This window comes from Mastacembelus armatus, chromosome 4, assembly GCF_900324485.2.
Source record: "Mastacembelus armatus chromosome 4, fMasArm1.2, whole genome shotgun sequence".
Taxonomy (NCBI): domain Eukaryota; kingdom Metazoa; phylum Chordata; class Actinopteri; order Synbranchiformes; family Mastacembelidae; genus Mastacembelus; species Mastacembelus armatus.
Window position 1 is genome coordinate 7,712,057 of NC_046636.1, and position 17,424 is coordinate 7,729,480.

The 17,424-nt window shown below is 38.2% G+C and overlaps 3 protein-coding genes across 4 annotated transcripts in view; 1 reads left to right on the plus strand and 2 right to left on the minus strand.

The window, feature by feature from the left end:
- Nucleotides 1–17,424, minus strand: part of LOC113139812 (interferon-induced protein 44-like) — a 47,528-nt gene that overhangs the window by 14,552 nt on the left and 15,552 nt on the right. The window lies entirely within an intron of this gene.
- LOC113139815 (interferon-induced protein 44-like) lies at nucleotides 3,996–7,090 on the plus strand. Its single transcript, XM_026323365.1, has 7 exons — nucleotides 3,996–4,467; nucleotides 4,810–4,861; nucleotides 5,276–5,471; nucleotides 6,064–6,216; nucleotides 6,327–6,498; nucleotides 6,724–6,824; nucleotides 6,923–7,090. Exons 1-7 carry the CDS (start codon nucleotides 3,996–3,998, stop codon nucleotides 7,088–7,090), a joined length of 1,314 nt encoding a protein of 437 aa, XP_026179150.1.
- Nucleotides 9,931–16,663, minus strand: LOC113139808 (interferon-induced protein 44-like). Of its 2 annotated transcripts, none has more exons than XM_026323350.1 (8): nucleotides 16,598–16,663; nucleotides 14,222–14,745; nucleotides 13,366–13,414; nucleotides 12,756–12,951; nucleotides 11,802–11,954; nucleotides 11,519–11,690; nucleotides 10,924–11,024; nucleotides 9,931–10,825 (listed from the first exon to the last, which is right to left on the minus strand). In XM_026323350.1, the coding sequence occupies exons 2-8, from the start codon at nucleotides 14,691–14,693 to the stop codon at nucleotides 10,634–10,636; spliced, it is 1,335 nt and encodes a 444-aa protein (XP_026179135.1). In that variant the 5' UTR covers nucleotides 14,694–14,745; nucleotides 16,598–16,663; the 3' UTR covers nucleotides 9,931–10,633. The 2 variants fall into 2 exon arrangements, with proteins under 2 accessions (XP_026179135.1, XP_026179134.1); XM_026323349.1 differs by lacking the exon at nucleotides 16,598–16,663 and adding an exon at nucleotides 15,309–15,702.

Sequence of the window (17,424 nt, forward strand, 5' to 3'; positions counted from 1 at the left end):
TGTGTGTAAACTCTGACCCACATGTACGTGCACTGTTTTTAAAACTATTCACTCTCTCCAAGCGGAAATAACACTGCTGGATTATTGATAACGTGGTTGAAAGGCATCAGCACTTACAACCGTTTATCTTAGATTTAATTTCCACAAAGTTACTTCAGTTCACAACCATCTGTGTTATCCTGTCTCCAGAATGTGCGTATGCATGGGTCAGAGTTTACGTACAGCTGCTACATTCTCCCTTCAAGTTTATTTTTTGTAGATCACAACCTGTGCCTGGGAAGTGATGTGCGTCCCTTTCAGATCCTGTTTTGTGCAGTGTTTATAAAACAGGCCCCAGGACTTTCACTTCATTTCTGCCAGCTCCTGAGCATCAACTGCATGTGTGGCACACCCACTATTCAGAACATACAAGCTGTTTGCAGTGACACTGGGAGCTGCTCATCATCCCTGAACTTTAGTCATATGCCTGAGAAAACATAGCTGTTTTAAGCTTTCTCTTTCTCGTTCTCTCTGGCAAACATAAAAATTCCAGGATTTCCAATGTGTAAGAATGAAACCGTTTTTGCTTGTTGCAACAGATTTAAAGGAGGAACAATGATGAGTCTGAAGTAAAGCACAGTTTCATTTTATACACTGTGACTTTTCACTGAAGAATGTCAAATGTATTCATGCAACGATCCATTTGCTGAAAACGGACTGTCTATATGGTTGAAAACAAAGGTTCCCCACATAGAAACTACGCTCTATAATTTCAGTGGAGCCAGAATGATGACTTTAAACTTTGGCACTGAAAAATAACATGAGCAGTGAAAAAAAAATCACAACTGAAAAAAAAAACCATTGGCGCTGAAGCTTTTGTACTGGTAGAAAATTAGCATTAAAACAAAGTATTCATACTAGAAAAAATGCAATCAGTATTTTTTGATGTATGTTTTTTCAATATTTGTTTCTCTTCTGATTGTCACTGTCACTCTGACAACTATGTTTTAGACACAGTCAAAGACAGTTTCTGCTAGTAAAAATGTTATTGTGGATATCTTGAACCCTTAGAGCAGGGGTCTCAAACTGCCGGCCCGCGGACCATTTACGCCCCCCCGCCTGCAAGTGACGTCACAAATATAACACAATCCGGCCCGCAAAAATATTATCATTATTATTATTAAGCTTATTATATGTAGTTGTTTCATAGCAAATTAAACTACCCATTCAATATGTGGAGTTTAATGGAAATGCCACCTGTTTGATATGCAAAGAAAAAGTTGCCGTTCTAAAAGAACACAACCTCAAGCGTCATTACTCAAATAAACACGGAGACCAGTATGAGAAGAACCAAGAAGACGAGAGGAAAAATAAACCAGCCACACATTTGCAGGGAGAGCTGACGTCCCAGCAAAGCGTTTTCCACACAGCCTAGAAGGATGTTGAAAACCATTCACTGAAGGGCCGTTTATGAGACTGTATGTTGAAGGTCGCTGATATTCTATGTCCAGAAAAGAAGAACATGTTCAACAATCTCTCTTTATCTGCAAATACAGCGGCAGCACAGACAAAGCTGACTATGCTCAGCTGTTTTCATCAGGGGTATTAATGACCAGTTTGAGGTTTGAAGAGTTGCTGAGTTTGTGTCCAATGCACGGCCGCACAACAGCCAAAGATAGATTTCAGCAGCTGTGCGACGCGACTGAACGCGCTGGTTTGCCGTGGAACAGACTAGTAGGCATTACCGCTGATGGCGCCCCGTCTATGACAGGTTAAAGTGGACTGGTAGCGCTGGTACAAAGAAAGTTGGAAGAGGAAAATGCAGATGCAGCAGTTGTTCAGCACTGCATTATACATCAGCAGGCGCTGTGCAGCAACTTCTTGAAATATGAACATGTTATATCTGTTGTGCTAAAATGCATCAATTACATCAGGTCAAGGAGTTTACAGCACCGCCAGTTTCATGCCCTTTTAGAAGAAATTGAGGCAACATATGGTGATGTACTTTACTGAGGGGCGCTGGCTCAGCAGGGGAAATGTCTTGAAGAGATTTTCTGAGTTAAGAACAGAGGTGATGAGATTCATGGAAGATGGCAGAATGGATATTCCTGAATTTGATGATCCTAAATGGGTCATGGACCTTTGCATTCCTAGTGTGGACATTACACAGGAGCTGAACATCCTTAACCTGAAGCTCCAGGGCCCTGCTCAGCTCATCACAGCTGTGTATGAAAGTGTGAAAGTCTTCTCCACAAAATTGAGATTGCGGAAAATTCGGCTTTCTGCAAAAAACCTGTCATTTCACAACATGCAGATCTCTTGTGGAGGAGTGCATAGCGTTCAATGGTGATGAATATGCCTCTGCTGTTGAAAATCTACTTCAGGAATTTGATCTGCGTTTTGCTGACTTCAAGGCACACCATGACACTTTCCAGCTGTTTGCAGACCCCTTCTCAGCTGATGTGGAGAGTGTCCTAAATTTGTTGCAAATGGAACTTATTGACTCGCAATGTAACAGTGAGCTAAAAACTAAATTTAGAGAGGCACAGGGAAATGCAGACAAGACTGCGCAGTTTCTGAGAGGATTGCCTTCATGTTTCCCAAGAGCTGTCCAAAGTGTTCAGTCGAGTAAATGTGCCTTTTTGGAAGCACATATCTGTGTGAGAAACTTTTCTCAGCTATGAACTTCAATAAATGCAAGCTCAGGTCCAGGCTTAGTGATGCTCATCTTGAAGCTGTACTCAGGGTTTAATCTGTGAACTCCATCAGGGCAAACGTGGCTCAGTTGTGTGAGCAGAAGCGCCGCGAAGTGTCTGGCAAGAAATCCAATAGTTTGCAAATGCATTCAGGGATCGCAGTTGTTCAGTGTAAGGTTCAGCACAACACTGTTGTTTACATTTTTAATAAGTATGACAAAAACCTGTTAGTAATGTAATTTAACAGAAATGTGAGTGAACATCTCAGCAATTAAATTAAATTTACAGAAATTTTGCACTTTCTTCTTGTGCTTCAATGTTAAAATGGCCCATGAGATGTCAGTCACAGCAATGGCTCCCAGCCAATTTGAGTTCAAGACCCCTGCCTTAGAGATTGCCCATCACACCAGCATAATCAAAAAAGATACCAAACATTGGCATGGTAAACATTTCGTAAGGAGAAACCCAAAGTAAAATCCAAAGTTTTCAAAAATGGCTAAAAATAGCCAAAACTCCTTAGGGTTAATTACCATTCTGACTAGTGAGAGTACATATTTTACCTGAGGAGATGCCATCATTATTATGGATATATAAAGTATATATCTAAGACCCATTGTTAAGATGCTTTACTATGGCACTTACTCTAGCCGACCACTGCCAAATCAGAATAAAGCCATAAAGCTGGCACACTGAAAAATACTACTATCAACAAAAACTGAGACGATTGTAATTTTTTTCAACATTAATACTTTTTTAATGCCAATATTTTTTTTTGTACAAATGTTTCAATGCAAATGTTATAATTTTCAGGTCTTGTTTTATTTTCAGTGCCAAATGTTATTTTTCACTGCCAAAGTTTGAAGTCATATTCTGGCTCCATATATAGGTGGGCCATTCCTAGAGATGATGGCTACTTTACTATCAAGTTTTAGCTTGCATTTCTACCTAGTTTTCATTTTCTTATGTATTTAAAGAGTAACGCTTCGGGTTTCAGTTCATGACATACTTTTATAAATGTGATTAATAAAGTTAACTACATGTGACAACTATATTCATAAAATAATTCTTTATTACAAGTGATGATCTATATACGATGAAATTGACGCAAGTTCATGTTCAAATTTGGCTTTTCATAATAAATGAAATAAGCAGATAAGTAACAAAATGTGTTTATTCCTAAAGTCATAGAAAGAAATAATAACTGCTGCTCATTAACTTTGTAATCAGTGTTTGACACACATTATTGTTTTTTTAATCTTTTTTTAAAAGAAATTCAAAGGCTCCAGAACATCAGGAACCTCAGCAGAACAATCATCTAGCATGAACCCCAGACTATCCAGTAGTCAGCAGACATCAATCTGCTCCCACCTGGGAAATGTCAAACTTCAGCTGCTGTACAAGGCCAGCATCCATGGTTTCACTGGGGCAGCCTTTCACCAGGAATGTGACAACCGCTACCCCACTGTGTCTGTGGGCTACAACGCCTCTGGTTTTGTGTTTGGAGGTTACACCAAACAACATTTCAATCAGTCTGGTCAGTATGTTTATGATGACCAAGCCTTTCTTTTCTCCTTCAGTGGAGAAAATCTCCTGAAATATCCAGTCACTGGTCCTGGAAATGCAGTAAAAATGGTTGGCAACTCTGGGCCATATTTTGGAGAATCTCTGGTTCTTGTCAGTGTGAACCAATCAGTAGTGCACAGCAGCCCAGGAAATTATTACAACTTCAGTGCTGCAGACATGCACGGCAATGACCTCCAGCTGACTGAGTGTGAAGTCTATCAAGTGGAAGGTGAGTCCTCTCTGAACAACCAAATGTTGATGCATGATGGGATTTAACATCAATCACCAGGCAGGACAGTTACTGTTAAAGTTAGATTGAGCACAGGGGCATTTGCCTTTTCCATAAGTTATAGAATTTTTCATCTGATTTTGTTGAACTGCACAGACTGGAATCTTCTTGTGAAGTGGTTATTAACACTGTATATGATTATTTAGATGGATTTGTCTATCCATCTATGTCTGTCTGTCTATCTATCTGTCTGTATGTTTGCAATATTAAAATTGAACAGTTGGGTGATTTTTTTATGGAAATTAGATAATATTATTTGTAAAAGTTGTTTTTGCCTTTCAGCACTGCCTCCAAAATTTGAGAAGCCCTGGAGGCCGATGACCTGGGAATCTGAGTAAACTGAACTTGAGCCATTTTAAAACCTAAAATGCTGTCATTGTACTGTTTTGATATATATCTCAGTATACTGCACTGACTTGAAGATGTTATAATTATGCTTTATCCTGTATGGAAATAAAACCAGCCCACATCATGATGTGTGATATGTTTGGGTGTGCTTATTATTTTTGGCATTATAAAGAAATCAAAGTCTATTTTCTGTGTTAATGTTGGTGACACACAGATTAGCATCAACACAACAAGCTGACCAGGTTTGTCCTGGTATTGATGCACAGTCAGTCCCTATAGTTAAAGTTAACTGTAATTATGTTAGGGCAGATTTGGGGTTAGACACATATATATCTACTCCATATATACACATTAAGGTATCATTTCAAATGTTTTAAAACCTGTTCTTGTTCTTCAACAGGAAGAAAACAGAGATGATGAACAATATTAAGTCCCACACTCCCACAGGATGCTTTGTTTCCCAGGCTCGGGTCCTTCTCATTGGACCAGTTGGAGCTGGAAAGTCCAGTTTCTTCAATTCCATTAACTCTGTATTCAGAGGCCACGTCACCAACCAGGCCATTACTGGCTGTTCTACCACCAGCCTGACCACACAGGTTAGTTCCTGTGAGGGACTGAAACAATTTCTACTTCATATCAATGTAGCAGTGTAAATTTATTTATTTATTTTAATGATCATTATTATTATTATTATTATTATTGCTATGATCACATTAAAACACTTAATAAATTGAAAAACTGGAGTTGTAGTTTTGGCTTAAAGAGACTGTTTCAAACACAGATCTCAAAAAATTCTGCAATCTGTTCCATCACATTTCCACCTCAGCTTTTCTTTAGACATTTATGGTTTTGAGTGAAACATCTCAACATCTATAAGATGCAGTCCCTCGTTTTCATCTAGTGTCAAAATTTCCATTATTTATGACAATAATGGTAAATCAATGGCATTCCCAGCAGCCTCTGCTATACTTTGTTTTTAGTGCTAATTTGTAAATGCTAATACACTGAACAAAATGGTGACTAATGTTATAAATATTATCACCAGCATGTTAGCATTGCTGTGCCAGTCCCTGCTCAGTCTTTTAAATAAGGCAGAATAAGTTAATATTATGTCATCAAGTTTAAAAGTTAAAATCTGTGACAAATAATTTTCCCCATTATGTATAATAAACATTTATTACTCTACAGTTTCGCACCTACTCAGTGAAATCTGGGCGAGAAGGAAAACCCTTGCCAATCATCTTGTGTGATACCATGGGATTGGAGGAAAACACAGGGGCGGGGCTTGATGTGGATGACATCATCAGCACCCTCAAAGGTCATATACCAGACTTTTACCAGGTAGAGCTTCTTGTTTAATTCGGCAAGCTAAAGAAACTAGTTATAGTTTGGTTTAAGTTTGTTAGTTTGGAAAAACAAATGTTCTCTTTTCTTTCACCTGTATCACACAGTTTAACCCCACTGCTCCTCTGCATTCGGAGACCAGCGGCTATGTTAAGTCTCCAGAACTCAGGGAAAAGATCCACTGTGTGGTCTACGTCATTGATGCCTGCAAGATCTCCATCATGGCCACAAAGCTGGAGGAGAAGCTGGCAGCTATTCGCAGAAAGATCAATTTAATGGGTCAGTAAAAATGAGCCCCACATCATAAGTGATTCCTCATAAGAGTTCATGTAGTTTATACTGATTATTATTTACAGAACATAAAAAACAAAAGACTACACATATGCTTTTATGTTTCTTTTGTCTCTACCTTTGTAAAACAGCAGAAATATAAATTGACCGGTAGACTAAAACTTGTGGACACCTCACATAAAATTGAAGTTGTTATTTTTTGCTGGGTTCCAGGGATTCCTCAGCTGGTCCTGATGACTAAAGTAGATGAAGCCTGTCCTTTTGTTGCACAGGACATTAAGAACATTTATAAGAGCAGCTACATCAAGGAAATGGTGAGATTAACATCAACACAACTCGAGAAACGTTTGTAGCACCAGAAAATCATGAACTGTCCTCACCTGAATCTTTTGTGCCGTGTTTTGTGATGCAGATGCAGGAGGTCAGCGCTCGACTCGGCATCTCATTGTCCTGTGTTGTTCCAGTGAAGAACTACGGTGAGGAGCTGGAGTTGGACGTGAACTGCGACATCCTGCTGCTCACTGCCATCACTCAGATGCTTCGCTCTGCTGACAGTTACTTTGATGAGCTCAGTGGTTGACTCAGTAATGCAGAAACCAAAGAGTAATAAAAAATTCTTATAGCAAATGTTCATGGCATGCTTAACTTTAATGAAATTTCCCTAAAAATGCTCAGCCAATTTGACTGTTGTCTTACTATTGACAACAGAAAACATTAACATATATCAGTCCTATATATACCTATATATATGTATATAGGTGTGTATATATATATATATATATATATATATACACACACATATATATATAGGTCAGTAGGTGCCTATTATTCCAACTGGAGAGTCAGTGGCCATTAGCATTAGCAACTGACATAAATGTATGTTTTTTTTGTTTTATTGTCTGACCCTAACCAACATGTTTTAATGCCAGAATGTAACTGAGTAGTTGCTTAAATATAAGGGTGTACTTAATAACAACAATGAAGATCTGTAGGGTGATAATGACCTATTGAACCTTCCAATAGGTGAGTAGGGACCTACTGAGCCATAACTATAATCAAATAAGAAGCCCAAACGGGCTGTTCAATAGCATGACAACATTCCAACCAGGCGCAGCTTGAAATGCCCCACTGTCTAGGAAGGGAGGAGATCTAGTTTCACTGTAGTAAAAGAAGCACAGGAAACCCCATTGTTCCAAGCATTAAGATGGAACAATCATAACATTAGATTTATAAATTCTAAAATTTACTAATGTTATCATGTTTCTTATTTGTAACAGATAAAACCAGCTACAAACTGCATATAGCTTGTTTTTATTTAGCTGAATTTAGTGTTGTGTGATAATCTTGGACTTTATTCACATGTAACTGCCAGTTGTTGTATCTTTGGGCCACTTTCCCACTGGTTCTTTAATAATCTATCAAGAATTTCATTACTTTTGGGATATATAATGATGGTTTTTGGAAGCTATTTGTTGGGCTATTAATGTTATTGTTTTGAGTATATTTTAATTTTTTTCTGTTTTTGTTCATTATTAGTTTATAGGTAGCTAGATATATGGGTATAGGACCTTTTAAAAAATCTAACTCATTGATTATGAACTTCTTTTGTCTGTGTACATCTGTGTATCATCTCAGTGGTGGTTCAGTTTCATTTTGACTGTGAGTTTGCCTGAGGTTTGCTTTGGTGGGACATGTCATTACAAGCAAACATGTTTGAAAAGCCAACACATCATCAGACATTTACAGGATCATCTACTGGTATCAAGAGTTATGTTCACTGCATGATGACTACACCTCTCAGAGAAAGAGATTTTCATGTTGTTACCATGTTGTTCTTCCCCCTGTGGAGAGTTCACTTAGATTGCGCTCACAGTTAGTAGCATGTTGACAGTCAGATGATTTTCTCAGGGCAAAGACTAACAACTGAATCATAGTATGTCAGGAATGAGACAATAATCTGATGGAAAAAATACTGCATCCAAAATACCAGTGAACAAGACCATTAAAAGTCAGTAACAGTGATCTGAGGTGTTGAGGAGTCATTTGACAAATTAGACACAAAGTATGGAAACAGCTACAAATTGTACTGCAACATAGCTTTTAATTACTTTTGTTTTTGTTTTGATTCCAGCATTATAGAATTATAGAGTAAATATTCATGGATTCATAACTGAAATGGAGGAATCACGTTTATTATATTGTGAGTAAGTGTGCTTTGCCTTCTTCAATGCTTTTGGAAGCACTTTTTTTTCTTTAAAGGAAAGAAATGAATTCCTATTTAAAGCCTTTATTATTCCTAAAATAAAGTTTATTCCAATGTCAGGTAAGTGGTAAAGATTCCTGGTACTTTCTGTAGGTGGTGCCTGGATAGTGTTATTAATGCAGAATGATAAACTCAGGTTCTCCATGTTCAGTGTTTTGCCTTCTGGGATGTACACTTTTAATAAGGAATCTACAACATTCCCATCACAGCAGTTAAGCAGATGGGGAGAATGATCAGCTAAAGAAACGTTAGGACTACTAAAATGTGTGAGTAACATGGCATTCTCAATCTGCCTTTCTCAAATCTTGTAAAGGAGTTTTAATGTACCTAAATAAGGCTGGAGTTGACCCTCTTAGATTCTCAGGATACAATCAAAAGAGCTGTATATATATATATATATATGATATATGTATGATATTATACATCTGTGCTGAGTATGGCCTGGAGGTGCCAAGGTCAAAATGGGACACACCTCCAAAGGTGATGGAGAATGACCGAACTAAGATCCTGTGGGACTTCCAGATACAGACTGACAAACAGGTGATGGCTAACCAACATAGTAGTGGTGGACAAACTGCAGAAGAAAGCTGTAGTGATAGATGTAACAATCCCAAGTGACAGCATCATCAGGAAGAAGATGAGATGAGGCAACATCAGAAAGAAGTAGTCAAAGTAGTAGTCAAAAAATTCTTTTACCATAAGATGGATCTACGAAACAGCTAAGGCGATCTATCTGATGACTCCATAGAGTGAATATTGTGTCTGTAATAAGGGATTTTTATGCTGTACAAGGTCATTGTGCAGCTTCAGAGAGGCCCCCCCTCTCCCAAAGGAATTCAAGATGGTATATAAAACTAAGAACAAAGAACGATAGTCAGTGATGTCTGGGGATCACTCAGGTTTATATGTTACTGTTGTGCATAATAAACCTTTGGTTCACACTTTGTCGACTGGAGAGTTTGATTTCAAACATTGGGAGAGAAGAAAGGAGAAGAACAATGGAGGTTCGACGGCTTCACTCGGCCTTGACTGGATAATTTTCCACTACAGGCACCCAAATAGCTCTATATGAGATTAGCAGTCAGTTCACAGTTAACTAAACACATTAGCCTTAGGAACATGGTACAACATGAAACACACTCCTCATGGTAAAACTGTTTTGCTACAATTGTTTTATTCTTGATTCCGTCATTAGTTTTTGCGCTGAGAAAATCATTGAACAGTCAACATGCTAATACTGAGTGTAGTCTAAATGACAATGTGTTTTTCTGTCATCATGCAGTAAACATAACTCTTGATACCAGTAGGTGATCCTGTGCATGTATAAACTGAACAGAAAAGAAGAAAATATTTAAAGAACAAAAAATAACAGAATAAAGTTTAAATAATCAACCACTCAAAACAGTGTACACAGTGCAGACTGATACTCCAAGATATAGCTCCTACAACTATCATTATAAGTAAATAAGTTAGTGTTTGATAGGTATTCTTGATAAACTGTTAAAGGACTAGTGGTAAAGTGGCCCAAAGATACGATGGCTGGCAGTTACATGTGAATAAAAACCAAGATTATCACCAACACAATAGTTTCAGGAAAATAAAAAGAAGCTACATGATGTTTGTATCTGGTTGTATCTGTTACAAATAAGAACCATGATAACAGTGGCTTTGTAATTATAACATTATTATAAAGCTAATGGGGTATCCATCTTAATACTTGGAACAGTGCGGTTTTACTTTTCCTCTTATTCAGATATAATGATGTGATTGCAACTTTCTTAGAGCTGCAGTATTTTTACGACAGTGAACCTGAACTAGATCTCCTCCCCTGCTGGACCTTGGGGCATTCTGAGGGACATTTCATTTCATTTCTACATAGTTGAATCTGTCACTAAGGTCATCAAAGTAACTGTCAGCAGAGCGAAGCATCTGAGTGATGGCAGTGAGCAGCAGGATGTCACAGTTCACGTCCAACTCCAGCTCCTCACAGTAGTTCTTCACTGGAACAACACAGGACAATGGGACACCGAGTCGAGCGCTGATGTCCTGCATCTGCATCACAAAACACGGCACAAAAGATTCAGGTGAGGACAGTTCATGATTTTCTGGTGCTACAAACGCTTCTACAGTTGTGTTGATGTTAATCTCACCATTTCCTTGATGTAGCTGCTCTTATAAATGTTCTTAATGTCCTGTGCAACAAAAGGACAGGCTTCATCTACTTTAGTCATCAGGACCAGCTGAGGAACCCCTGGAACCCAGCAAAAAGTAACAACTTCAATTGTATTATGTATTATGTATTATGTATTATGTGTTATGTATCATGTATCATGTATCATGTATTATGTATTATGTGTTATGTGTTATGTATTATGTATTATGTATTATGTGTTATGTATTATGTATTATGTATTATGTATTATGTGTTATGTGTTATGTATTATGTGCTATGTATTATGTATTATGTGTTATATGTTATGTGTTATGTGTGCATTATAGACTCTGTAAAAACAAAAGACTTAGTTTGCAGTATAGTAAAGCTATTCATTTGTATACCGTATGTAGTGGAAGTATGTTACTAGTCCACCAGTTAACTAGTAGAAATGTAGGGATAACAGAAAAATAAAGTCATATGTGTAGTCAGCCACTTGTATGTCCTGTACATAATTACCAGTATAAACCACAGTCAGTAATTTACTCTTATGGAGATGCACCACTTATGATGTGGGGCTCATTTTTACTGACCCATTGAATTGATCTTTCTGCGAATAGCTGCCAGCTTCTCCTCCAGCTTTGTGGCCATGATGGAGATCTTGCAGGCATCAATGACGTAGACCACACAGTGGATCTTGTCCTTGAGTTCTGGAGACTTATTATAACCATAGGCCTCCGAATGCAGAGGAGCAGTGGGGTTAAACTGTGTGATACAGGTGAAAGGAAAGAGAACATTTGTTTTTCCAAACTAACAAACAAATCAAACTATAACCAAAGTTAATTTATCCTCCTGAATTAAACAAAAAAGCTTTACCTGGTAACAATTTGGCAGATGACCTTTGAGGATGCTGATGATGTCATCCATGTCAAGCCCCGCCCCTGTGCTTTCCTCCAATCCCATGGTATCACACAAGATGATTGGCAAGGGTTTTCCTTCTCGCCCAGATTTCACTGAGTAGGTGCGAAACTGTAGAGTAATAAATGTTTATTATACATATCTGGGAAAATTATTCGTCAAAGAGATGAATTTAATTTGTAAATTGAATAATCTACCAGTCAATAAATTTAATTTGTAAAGGATGACATAATACTAACTTTTTCTGCCTTATTTAAAACATTAAGCATGGACTAGCATAACAATGCTAACATGCTGATTATAATATTTATATTAGTCACTATTTTGTTCAGTGTTCTGGTATACTAACATTTGCAAATTAGCAGTCATAAATCATAAAAATGCCATTACAATTTGAACAAATTGAAAATTTTGACTTATTAAAGGCACTAAATGAAAATAAGGGACTGAAAAATTGTTATCATCCTGGGAAATGGAGGGTGGGGGACATAAATATCCATCCATCCATTATCTAGACCTGCTTATTCCTAACTAAGGTCACGGGGATCTGCTGGAGCCTGTTCCAGTTCTCTTTGGGTGAAAGGCAGGTCACCAGTCCATTGCACGACGTAAATATCTGTACCAGTTTTAATAAAAATCCATCTGGTAGATGCTGAGATGTTTTACTCAAAACCAAAAATTTCGGGTGGAAATCTGATGGAACAGATTGCAGACCTTTATGAGATGTGTTTTTTAAAGTGTCTCCTCAGGCCAAAGCTAGAACTCAAATTTTTCAACTGAGAGTGTTTAAGTGTGATCATAACACTAATAATTAAGTACATTGTTTACAAAATAAAGCTAAAATTGTACATTGTTACATTGATATGAAGTAGAAATGTGGACTGATTGTTTCAGTCCCTCACAGGAACTAACCTGTGTGGTCAGGCTGGTGGCAGAGCTGCCAGCAATGGCCTGGTTGGTGACGTGGCCTCTGAATACAGAGTTAATGGAATTGAAGAAACTGGACTTTCCAGCTCCAACTGGTCCAATGAGCAGGACTCGAGCCTGGGACACAGAGTGGTCTGTGGGAGAGTATATCTTAATACTGTTCACCATCATTGTTCTCTTCCTGTTGAAGAACAAAAACAGGTTTTAAAACATTTGAAATGATACCTTAATGTGTATATATGGAGTAGATATATATGTGTCTAACCCCAAATCTGCCCTAACATAATTACAGTTAACTTTAACTATAGGGACTGACTGTGCATCAATACCAGGACAAACCTGGTCAGCTTGTTGTGTTGATGCTAATCTGTGTGTCACCAACATTAACACAGAAAATAGACTTTGATTTCTTTATAATGCCAAAAATAATAAGCACACCCAAACATATCACACATCATGATGTGGGCTGGTTTTATTTCCATACAGGATAAACCATAATTATAACATCTTCAAGTCAGTGCAGTATACTGAGATATATATCAAAACAGTACAATGACAGCATTTTAGATTTTAAAATGGCTCAAGTTCAGCTTACTCAGATTCCCAGGTCATCGGCCTCCAGGGCTTCGCAAATTCTGGGGTCTCTGTTCAAAGGCAAAACTGCTTTTACAAATAATATTATCCAGTTTCAATAACATATCCAACTGTTCTATTTTAAAACTGTAGACATACAGCGATAGAGAGTGAGATAGACAGGTAAACTTTCTTAATCCACAAAAGGAAATTTAAGTTACGTGTAATGTGGTAAAAAGTGAATCATAAAGCATTTTAATGACAGCCCTTTGAAGTCGTGAAACGATGATTAAATTGATCTAAAAGATCCTGTTCAGACAGATGTCTTGTGTCCACATACAACTCTGGAAATACTGTATATCCTGATCTACTTTTACAGAGAGTTTCTAATGACCAGATTGATGGTGATTATTTATTGTGTTTGTCTTGGCAGAGTTTGGACAAAATCCATCTAAATAATCATATACAGTGTTAATGACCACTTCACAAGACAAAATTCCAGTTTGTGCAGTGCAACAGAACCAGATGAAAAATTCTATAATTTATGTTTGGAAAAGGCAAATGCTCCTGTTCTCTAACTTTAACAGTAACTGTCCTGTCTGAGCACGGTTGAGTGGTTAGCACTGTTGCCTCACAGCAAGAAAGTCCTGGGTTTGCAACGTGTCAAAGACCTTTCTGTGTGGAGTTTGCATGTTCTCCCTGTACTTGTGTGGGCTTACTCCAGTTTCCTCCCATAGTCCAAATACATGCATGTTAGGTTGACTGGTGACTGTAAATATGAGTGATATAGAAAATGGATGCATGGGTGGATGTCCTGCCTGGTGATTGATGTTAAATTCCATCATGCATCAACATTTGGTTGTTCAGAGAGGACTCACCTTCCACTTGATAGACTTCACACTCCGTCAGTTTGAGGTCATTGCCGTGCATGTCTGCAGCACTGAAGTTGTAATAACTTCCTACATTGCTGTACACTACTGCTTGGCTCCCATTGACAAGAACCAGAGATTCTCCAAAATATGGCCCGGAGTTGGCGATCATTTTTACTGCATACTGAGGGTTAGTGACTGGATATTTCAGGAGTTTTTCTCCATTGAAGGAGAAGAGAAAGGCCTGGTCATCATAACCATACTGACCAGACTGATTGAAAGGTTGTTTGGTGTAACCTCCAAACACAAAACCAGAGGCGTTGTAGCCCACAGACACAGTGGGGTTGAGGTTGTCACACCTCTGGTGAAAGGCTGCCCCAGTGAATCCATGGATGCTGGCCTTGTACAGCAGCTGAAATTTGACATTTCCCAGCTGGGAGCAGATTGTTTTCTGCTGGCTCCTTGTTAGTCTGGGGTTCATGCTAGATGGTTGTTCTGCTGAGGTTCCTGATGTTCTAAAGCCTTTAAATTTCCTTTGAACAAAAAGAAAAAGAAAAATATTAATATAAACAGTTACGAGTTATAATAATGATTGCGTATAATCAGCACAGTTTAAAGATTTGTGCATGTACTGAATGTCTTTAATTTAACGATTTAATGACTTTAATTTAAGAATAAATATTTTTTCAATCAATATTTACTTATTTAATTTATCAAGAACATCCAGATTTAAACAGGAACTAAAGTTAATTGCAAAGTATTTACTCTAGCTAATCAATTATAATAAATCATTATTTTATGAATACAACTGTCACATCTAGTCTTCTGTATTAATCACATTTGTGTTCTGTTGGCACTGATAGGTGAGTCATAGTAGTTTTAATGTTTTGCACACCACCCTCTGTTAAATGATTAAACAAGATAAGTATGTTCTATTGCTATTTATATTTAAAATATTCATTGTGAGGAGGAAACAGCAGAGTAAGAGGGGAAAGTAGAGACAACCGAAGCTTACAGAGAAGAGGAGATATCACTCTTGTCTTCCATCAGTTGTATTAAGGAATGTGAGACAAAATGGGTGAGCTGACAGCACTACCTGGTGTCTGAGGGAGTATCAAAAATGTAGCTTAATGTGCTTCGCTGAGACACGGCTGCACCAGGATATTCCTGCATTCCTGATGACAGTGTTCCCTTCGAGGGCTTTCATTCTGTAAGGGCCAAGAACGACTGCACCAGAAGCAGTAAGCATAAGAAAGGGGTCTTGCTGCTCTGGTCAACAACTGGTTGTGCAGTCCTGCTCACATCACAATCAAGGAGTGTCTGTTGAGGCCCAGACATTCACCTGTGTGACCAAAACAATCGTGAGGAGATGGATGGATGGCACTCCTACCAAGTCCTACCAGTGGTTGGAAAAGGTTGGACTGAAAGACAGCACAGAGGCACTAATCATAGCAGCACAAGAACAGGCCCTGAGCACAAGATCAATAGAGAACCCCAGGTGCAGGCTGTGCAAAGATGCCCCTGAGACAATCCAGCACATAACAGCAGGTTGTAAGATGCTAGCAGGCAGGGCATACATGGAACACCACACCCAAGAGGCTGGCATAGTGTACAGGAACATCTGTATGGGCTGGAGGTTCCAAGGTCAAAATGGGACACACTTCCAAAGGTGGAGGAGAATGACCGAGCTAAGATCCTGTGGGACTTCCAGATACAGACTGACAAACAGGTGATGGCTAACCAACCGGACATAGTAGTGGTGGACAAACAGCAGAAGAAAGCCGTAGTGATAGATGTAGCAATCCCAAGTGACAGCATCATCAGGAAGAAGATGAGAAGCTTGAGAAATACCAAGGGCTTAAAGAAGAACTAGAAAAGATGTGGAAGGTAAAAGCAACAGTGGTCCCGTGGTAATTGGCACCCTCGGGGCTGTGACCCCCAAACTGGGAGAGTGGCTCCAACAGATCCCAGGAACAACATCAGAGCTCTCAGTTCAGAAGAGGGCAGTGCTAGGAACAGCTAAGATACTGCAAGGAACACTCACATGGACCACAGATTGAGGAAGACACACACACACACACACACACACACCACAAATCACCCCATATATATATATATATAAAGTGGCCCCCGTGTCATAAGTTATGGACAGAGCACGGTAACAAAATAATTTCCTTTAAGGGATTCATAATGACCCTGAACAGGAAAAAGCGGGTATAGAAGATGGATGGATGGATGGATGGATTCATAATGTATTTTTGAGTCCACCTATAGAGCATCTTACTTTAAACATTAGCTTCACCAAAAGGAAATATCAGTCACAAAAGAGCAGACACTCTTAGAATAATAATTTTGTACAATTAAAAACTAATAAGTTAACTTTACCTCACCAAATGAGCCCGTTCAGGAAAAGCCGATTCACTCCCCTTAGATGAAATGGGCAGTTGTGAACTACGCAGCAGTGATGTTTTCAGCATGAATTAGACCAGAAGTACTCTCAAAATAAGAGTTAAACTAAATCTTCTTAGGAAGCATACATATTAATTTTTCAATTGTTGCCAATTGGACTGTTTTTGTTTTCGTAAAAAATGCATAAAATTCTGAAACTCGAACTTATATGTCAAAACACTAGTCTAGTTCAAATTATTTATCTTTACACATGGGAAGTGTACAACGGGTAGTGAGAGGCAGACAGACACGAAGCAATAACTAACAATGCCTGAAACCTCATGGTGCGGCCGATATAAAAGGTCAGATTTTCTTTCTTTCATTTCTTTACAGGTATTGGTCATTAGTTTAGCACGAAAAAGTCATTTTATTTTAAAAGTAACAACCGGAAGTGACATACATTTTAGGTGCCTTGATACGACGGTCACAATTTCACTTTCGTTTTCCTGTAAAACCCGTGTTTCTATATCCAAAAGTGAATGTTAATTTAAGCACTGTCAGGACCGTGTCACACCCTCAGCCACAATAACCAAAAAACACCGAGAATCCCGCACTGAATTTAAACGTTGGACAAAATCTGCAAACCTATTCATAAAATACTGATTTATTATAAATCATGATCTACATCATGTATGCAATTAATTAATTAATTGCATACATGCATACATTGCATAAATAAAATGAGTACATATTGAGTGAAACAAATAATATTTACTCCTAAATAACACTGCCATCTGTTTAGCAATGTCAAACATTAAAGTATT

Coding starts and splice junctions, on each gene's coding strand:
- LOC113139815 (XM_026323365.1), top strand. CDS start 3,996: ATGAACCCCAGACTATCCAGTAGTCAGCAGACATCAATCTGCTCCCAC. Junction 4,468..4,809: donor TGAAGTCTATCAAGTGGAAG/GTGAGTCCTCTC, acceptor TTTGCCTTTCAG/CACTGCCTCCAAAATTTGAG. Junction 6,217..6,326: donor ATATACCAGACTTTTACCAG/GTAGAGCTTCTT, acceptor TGTATCACACAG/TTTAACCCCACTGCTCCTCT.
- LOC113139808 (XM_026323349.1), bottom strand. CDS start 15,385: ATGCAGGAATATCCTGGTGCAGCCGTGTCTCAGCGAAGCACATTAAGC. Junction 12,952..13,365: donor CCGATGACCTGGGAATCTGA/GTAAGCTGAACT, acceptor GTTCTTCAACAG/GAAGAGAACAATGATGGTGA. Junction 11,691..11,801: donor ATCTGCCAAATTGTTACCAG/GTAAAGCTTTTT, acceptor TGTATCACACAG/TTTAACCCCACTGCTCCTCT.